General features: G+C 38.7%; 1 protein-coding gene across 1 annotated transcript; it reads left to right on the top strand.

Annotated features, from left to right (window-relative positions):
• The first annotated feature begins 1508 nt into the window (after positions 1-1508).
• Positions 1509-6491, top strand: polr2m (RNA polymerase II subunit M). The gene is made up of 4 exons (XM_041986665.1): positions 1509-1835; positions 2618-3202; positions 3317-3539; positions 5948-6491. The coding sequence occupies exons 1-4, from the start codon at positions 1726-1728 to the stop codon at positions 6086-6088; spliced, it is 1059 nt and encodes a 352-aa protein (XP_041842599.1). The 5' UTR covers positions 1509-1725; the 3' UTR covers positions 6089-6491.
• Positions 6492-7984: the final 1493 nt, after the last annotated feature.

The following is a 7984-nucleotide window of genomic DNA, read 5'->3' as shown; positions in this document are numbered from 1 at the left end:
TATAAGTATCCTCATTGTGTCAACATGCATCACACTTACAAAAATGATTTTGTTCCTTCAACTTTTGTTTAGGTTTCAGTCACTAAATTTGAAATAAACATTATGCATAAACTAGTTAGGATTAACTTGATCTTATGAACCCACATTTGTTAATGGTGCAATATATTTACTGGAATGTTGCCTATTGAATTTATGGTAAAATATGCACAAAGCCACAACCAAAATTTTAAATTACCAGGTAAAACATATTTCACCACACAGAATAGTGCATGTAATTTGTTCATTATAGGCAGTTTATTTGTATAGCACGTTTCATGTACAGGACAATTCAAAGTGCTTTACATAAAGCATTAATAGCATTACAGATATTAAGAAATAGTAAAAGGCAGCAACAAATAGCAAGAATCACAAAAAAATAATAAATTACATTAAAATGATTAAAAGCAAGAGAAGGTAAAGATACCGTGCAGATTTCATGCATGAGAAAAGAAATGTTTTTAACCTGGATTTAAAAATGTCTACATTTGGTGAAAGTTTAATCTCCACTGGCAGTTTGTTCCACTTGTTTGCAGCATAACAGCTAAATGCTGCTTCTCCATGTTTAGTCTGGACTCTGGTCTGGACTAGTTCCCATCTCTAAAGCTGGGAGCAGTGGATAAAAGCAGAAAGACTAAATAAGACATTTAGCATAATTAGGATCTGGAAAAATACATCAGCTCATTCAGATGTACTCACTGTGTACTTACTGTGTTCACTATGATTTTCCCTCATACATCATTCATTTAGAAGCAGAAGCTGCATAGTAAATCATAGACTTACATTTTGCAACAATATAACAACTATAGTCTTCTGAGACTTTATTCCAACTTTACAGCTGCATGCAAAACTGATTTAAACTGACTTTGAACTCTGACAGGGGCTGAAAAGGACACAGCTGGAACTCCTTGGTTGAAGTGTGGATCATTGTCTGTTGCGCTGAATGAGAAATGGTTTGGCACAGTGGTTGGAAAACATCCGGACAGGAAATGCAGCTGTGGAAAATCTGAGTCTGTGAAGCCTGTAAAAATCAGACTAATGGGCCTGATTACATGGGGAAGAGAGGCATATCTTCACATGAAGAGCCAGCCTCAAATAGACTGTAATCAAACTAAGCACCTTCTTAGTACTCCCTATGTCACCAAAGGGCCAGGAAAAAATCCTTAAGAGAGCAGGAAAAGAACACCATTTTAAATTATGCTAAGACACTTGTTAGCTAATACACCTGGTTAAATAATTTCCCCCTCTTTCAGAACTGCTGTCACATTAGTGTGCGTTGAAATCTTAGATGCGTTTTTATACATGAAAAGTCAGACTGAAGCAAGGTTATACATAGAATAGCAGAGGCTACCCTGTTGGTGCAGGTTACAATGCTAGGGCGGCAGAGGGCAGTACACCAGTTTCTCTGGTTTCACACTGCCGAGGTGCATAACAGTGTATTTAACAGTGGGGGGCGATAGAGCGCCATCTCAAATAATTGATATCCGCCCACGAAGAAGACGAAGGACTCTAAAATGTTGTCATGTGTAGAGAGAAGCAAAGCCGCCACTTAAAATGTGATTCTGCTTAACAGTAAAGCATTCCATTAACTCTTACTGATTAGATTATTAAAAGTTTTTACTCTGGACTTTAACCTTGAGCTCGCGCTGTTTGTAGATTAATGTAGATAGCTGTCAATAGCTAATAGTGATGTCCTCATCGTGGACGGAGCGACAGGGACAGGTTGGAGACCTGAGAAACCAGAGCAAAGAGGAGCTACAAGAGCTGCTACTCCGGCAGGAAAAGATACTTTCTAACAAGTAAGTTTTTGCCTGAGTTTATATCAGCAAGAGACTCAAAAAGACTAACTTTATGCATGATTCATATGATAGCAGCGCGAGGACAGCATCGTGCTATGATGATAACGTATTCATGGTTACTACCTACGGAAGCCGAGAGCGACCGGGCTCTCATGTTTTTTGTAACACTTTTTTCGTGATAACGGGATAATTTAGAGAACAAGCTTTGATTTCTCTAGATAACGGATTATTCAAATGTAGCGTTGCGAGGGGATTGGAGCTCGTCCTGGTCCATCACAGAGAAACATTCAGTCAGACTCGCAGTCACTCTTGACGCGAATTTACAAGTTTGAACTGTGGGAGGAAGCCGGGAGAGAACCCACGCATACACGGGAAGAACATACAAACTCCATACAGGTTCCCCCCAGAAGCCTACTTGTTGTTAATATATAAGAAATTATAAAAAATAAGATACATTAAGTATGTACATTAATAAATTACATTGGATTTTATTGCGTGTTTGTCTACTGGCAGAACCACTAGGTTGGGACGCAAGCTCACGTCAGTTCGAGGAACATCCATACGTCCAATGTTATTTATATCAAGTCGATAAAGGCTGAAATTACGACGTGTCAGACTGTTAAGTTTTACCACTCACTCATTCATATAATTACACATATACACCATGACTGCAGCCCTTCCCATCAGTTAGTTTCAGTTAGGTTAGTGTCATTTAATGTATACAGAATGATCATTGCAGATTTACCTTGCAAAGTTTTTTTGTTTTGTTTGTTTGTTTGCAGGAGGTTATTAGGCACTCTTCCTGACAAAGGGAGAAAAATACAAGACTTTGCAGATAAAGTACGTCTTGCCATTGATCAACACAGTGAAGAGGAAAAGAGGCAGAGTTTGTTGTCTGCTGCCAGGACAGAGTTGCAGTCCAAGTATCAGCAGGCTTTCCAGCAACATGCTGTTTCTACCACACCAGCATCTTCACACCGAAAGGGGGAAAAGGAAGATGCTGTAGGCGATGCTGTACAGGAAAGGGATACATCACCTGTGTCATCACATGTGCAGGAAGTGGCCACTTTGGGCAAGCAACAGGACCAGCTTCCCTCCAGAGTGGCTGCTGTTGAAACCATGGAGATGGATGCGGCTGGCAGCTTTCTGAACTCTGATGAGACAAAAGAGGGTGAGCTTGTGGAAGCCATGAACACGGTCACGATGTCTGAAACTAGTACTGGTGAATCCAAAGGCCAGTTAAAATGCAGAGCAGAAGAGAATTACTTTCTTGGAACGCAGCCACCAAAAAAGCCCCACTATATGTCTGTCCTTGAAAAAACAGAGACATCCTCAACTCCCAGGAAGCAGAAATTTAAACCAAATCTGTGAGTTGATTTTGCTTCAGAATACCTTCTTTGAACAGTTCTTCACTTATTAAATAACAGTCTGTCAGTACATGTCACTTTGTGAGTCAGTTATGTTTTCAACCACGTTTTCAGGCTCCCCCATAGACACAATGTTTCCCCATCAGGATCCTCATCACCTGATAACACTTCCAGAGGCGCATCACCACTCTCTGCACAGGCCAGAAGGGAACAGGAAAGAAAACACCTGGATGACATCACTGCAGCAAAACTCCCTCCACTCCACCACAATCCAGCACAACTTCTTTCTCTGGAAGAGTCAGCAAGTCTCTTGAGGAAACAAACCAAGAAGCATCAGGTTTGTGCAACTAAAGTACAGTATCATCCAGCACAAGAGCTGAAACTGTGCAAGCTTTGTTGCATCACACTTCTGTCTTATCCATCCACCCAGCCAGCCGTGGACAAAATTGCTGGTACCCTTCGGTTAATGAAAGAAAAACACACAATAGTCACAGAAATAACTTGGATCTGACAAAAGTAATAATAAATAAAAATTCTTTGAAATTTAACCAATGAAAGTCAGACATTGCTTTTCAACCATGATTCAACAGAATTATTTAAAAAAATAAACTCATGAAACAGGCCTGGACAAAAATGATGGTACCTCTAAAAAAGACAATAATGTGACCAAAGGGACGTGTTAATCCAAGGTGTGTCCACTAATTAGCATCACAGGTGTCTACAATCTTGTAACCAGTCAGTGGGCTTATATATAGGGCTACAGGTAGTCACTGTGCTGTTTGGTGACATGGTGTGTACCACAGTAAACATGGACCCGAGGACGCAAAGGAAAGAGTTGTCTCAGGAGATTAGAAAGAAAATTATAGACAAGCATGTTAAAGGTAAAGGCTGTAAGACCATCTCCAAGCAGCTTGATGTTCCTGTGACTACAGTTGCACATATTATTCAGAAATTTAAGATCCATGGAACTGTAACCAACCTCCCTGGACGTGGCCGTAGGAGGAAAATTCATGACAAATCAAAGAGACGGATAATACGAATGGTAACAAAAGAGCCCAGAAAAACTTCTAAAAAGATTAAATGTGAGCTTCAAGCTCAAGGAACATCAGTGTCAGATCGCACCATCCGTCATTGTTTGAGCCGAAGTGGACTTAATGGCAGACGACCAAGGAGGACACCATTGTTTAAAACAAATCATAAAAAAGCCAAACTACATGTTGACAAGCCACAAAGCTTCTGGGAGAATGTCCTATGGACAGATGAGGCAAAAATGGAACTTTTTGTCAAGTCACATCAGCTCTATGTTTGCAGGCGGAAAAATGAAGCATATGAAGAAAAGAACATTGTTCCTACTGTGAAACATGGAGGAGCCTCTGTTATGTTCTGAGGCTGCTTTGCTGCATCTGGCACAGGGTGTCTTGAATCTGTGCAGGTACAATGAAATCTCAAGACTATCAAGGGATTCTAGAGAGAAATGTGCTGGCCAGTGTCAGAAAGCTTGGTCTCAATTGCAGGTCATGGGTCTTGCAAAAGGACAATGACTCAAAACACAGCTAAAAACACCCAAGAACGGCTAAGAGGAAAACATTAAGTTAAGGGAACCATCATTTTTGTCCAGGCCTGTTTCATGAGTTTATTTTTTTAAATAATTCTGTTGAAGCATGGTTGAAAAGCAATGTCTGACTTTCACTGGTTAAATTTCATATAACTTTTATTATTACTTTTGTCAGATTCAAGTTATTTCTGACCATTGTGAGTTTTTCTTTCATTAACCGAAGGTACCAACAAATTTTTCCATGTGTGTACATCCATCCATCCATACATCCATACATACATGCATCTCCATTTTAACTAACCTGCTTTGTCTTGATTACCGGTTTGATTACCACACGTTAGCGCAATTAATGGTCGATAACAAGTTAACGTGTGCCCAGCACTAATAAATATCTGATTTACACTCCATTCTTCTTAATGATGTCACATTGTGGTGCAACAAAACTTGCACAGTTCCAGCTATTGTGTTGGATGATACTGTACTTTGACAGGAAATCAACACAGCTAGACAAGAGAAAAGTGCATTTTTACACAGCATTAACATCTTTCAGAATGTGAAATATATTTTTTCTCTTGGGTAGAATTTTCAGATATTCTCTATTTTAGGTAAAAATAGCAACACAAAGTTTCTATTAAAATGTCACAACTAACAACATTGCTAATTGCTGGGATAGGCTCCAGCTTCCCTGCAATCCTGAACTGGAATAAGGAGCACAGAAAATGATTGAATGAATGAAAAATCCAAGACTTGTGTTAATCATTATCCGGCATAAGATTTTATTACAAAATTATACATACAGTCCTTTTTATGAAAGAAAAAAGACACAGCAGTAAATTAACTATTGAATAATGAAGTCATAACTATACAATTAATTTTGTGGTGGCGTGTTAGCAGATGGATGCAAATTGTCAAACAAATACAGTTCCCACGTGAGACATTTTCTGATCCAGATATTTGTGAACTGTTAGAAGTGAACATCAGAGGGCAGCATTCAGATGCTGTGCATTGCTTCACATCCAGAGTAATGAGTTGAGAGCCAAACATCAAACAGTGTGCTGCTGGCAGCTTCAAGAGAAACTTATTATCAGACATACTTTTGTTTTGATTTTAATGGCAGTGTCAGTGCTGCTCGTTTTCTATTTACCAGCCTTTTAATGTCGGCTTTTTCTCTGTCTTGTGTTTAATTTCAGGAGTTGCAGGCCAAGCTGGCAGCCCAGAAACTGTCTGAGGGACTGAAGATCTCTATGGGCAACTATACTCCTGATGGTGGCCCCATGGCTGCCTACAGAGAGGTTCATGATGGAGCCCAGCTCTCCTCAGAGGAGGACTGATCCTGGAGGGCCAGTTTGGGAAACAATGTTTGGACCTTGTGATCCTGGCCCATCAAACAAGATTTTCCCTCCAAAAGCAAGAACTCTTAAAGAGAAGAAACTTGTCTTTGCATGGTGTGAAGGAATAGTTATCTCAGATTCAGCTCAGGGAAATGAATTTCAGGTTGAGAAACCAGCTTACTTAATTATCATTCAGATCATACTTGTATCAGTTGTTTCAAAGTCCTGCTGGTGTAATAACACCTTCTCACTTTTATGTATTGATCAATGATATGCACTTAAAGCTCATCAGCAGAGCGTGACTGTTCAGAGCATGACCCAGAAAACAGGCACGAGTCTTCAGATATTTTATATCCAAATGTTACAAAATACGAAAAAGAAATGGAATAAAAACATTTGATTTCCCAGTAGTTTTTCTTGCGTAAAGGTGTCAAGGTTCAGCTTTTTTTCTAAATTGCAGATACAGAATCCCCCTCATTTTTTACCATTAATAAAAATGATAAACTTTAGCTTGTTATTTGTCTTTTCTAGCATGAGGCTGTTCACTGATGAGAAGGTGAAGGAAACTGCAATTTGTAGGAGTCCCTTAAAGTGTCAGTTTTCTCAGGTTTTATTGGATCACATGTTCGCATACACCAATAGAACAATTAATGTCAAGTGGAAAGTTTGATGAAGATGATGTTTGAGTGGATTGTACCAGTATTTAAACAATAGGAAATTGTAACTACAGACCTTAAACTTGTTTGATCCATAATGGTAACAACAGAACTCCACGTTGCCTGTGACTATGATTAAATTCTGAACAACACAACAGAGCTGAAGACAAGAAATGGAAATGTGTGTCTTAATTAACTTTGACAAAGTATAATTCAGTCATATTAAGACAAAGACTTTTTAACAGTTTATGTCTGGAAGCTCTATCATGAAATAAATATACATAATAGTCTTAACATGGTGCACTGCTTTTTAAAACACTTGAGTCATAATCCGTGTATCTCACAATCTTGCAAACTATAGTCGGCTGTAGCAAGTGTAATATTTTTTTTTTTTAGTGGAGCTGTGGAATAGTATGAAAAATGCACCAGCAGGAGATGGGAGTAAAAGGACTGAGGTGAACTCTAGTCTGAGATTAACGCTGCTGTTACTGAACTTTTATATTTAACAATTAATCTGCCACTATTTATACACTAATAACAATAAAAAGAGAAACCAAACAATGTCATATTGTGTGACAATTTCTGGTCTGTTGAAGATCATATGAACGTTATGTCCTGCTGAAACAAAGTTGGGATAAATGATTGAGTACAACACCTCAGTTATAAGTTATTCTCCGCATCTGGACAAGAACATGTCAAAAAGCTACCCATGAAAATTGCTTCTAATAAATCATATGTTTTATATAAACTATTAAGATTATAAACAGTATTTCCACTTCAAACTGAGTAGTGTTTTAAATCTATGCACTCATAAAATAATACCTAGATTTAACCATTTTATTATTAATGTAAAACCTTCTATTTTATTATTAGACTCTAACCTGCAAGGTGATATGAATTAATATCTAGTGAAGCTTTGGTCAACTGCAGGACCTGATATTCTTAAATCCTGTGAGATGTTATCAGACAGGGATCCATCACACACTTGATAAGATTAATGTGGGGTAGTGAGTTATTCAGGCTTGATGGTTGAGACATCTGGACTGAATTTAGATCATGTTGTTGCTGGGAATAGCAGGCGATGATGGGACGGCAGCAGGCTAATGCAATATTGCAAACACCATTTCTCAACTCTGCTAATGTGCGCTAGATAAGAAGTGCCAGCTACGTTCAGCATCTTTCCAAACTGTCTCGCCTTTCCCATCATCTGTCTTCTAAATCTCAGAAAGGACTGCAGGCC

Source organism: Melanotaenia boesemani, chromosome 1 (genome assembly GCF_017639745.1).
Source record: "Melanotaenia boesemani isolate fMelBoe1 chromosome 1, fMelBoe1.pri, whole genome shotgun sequence".
Classification (NCBI taxonomy): Eukaryota; Metazoa; Chordata; class Actinopteri; order Atheriniformes; family Melanotaeniidae; genus Melanotaenia; species Melanotaenia boesemani.
This window is presented reverse-complemented; position numbering and strand designations above follow the sequence as displayed.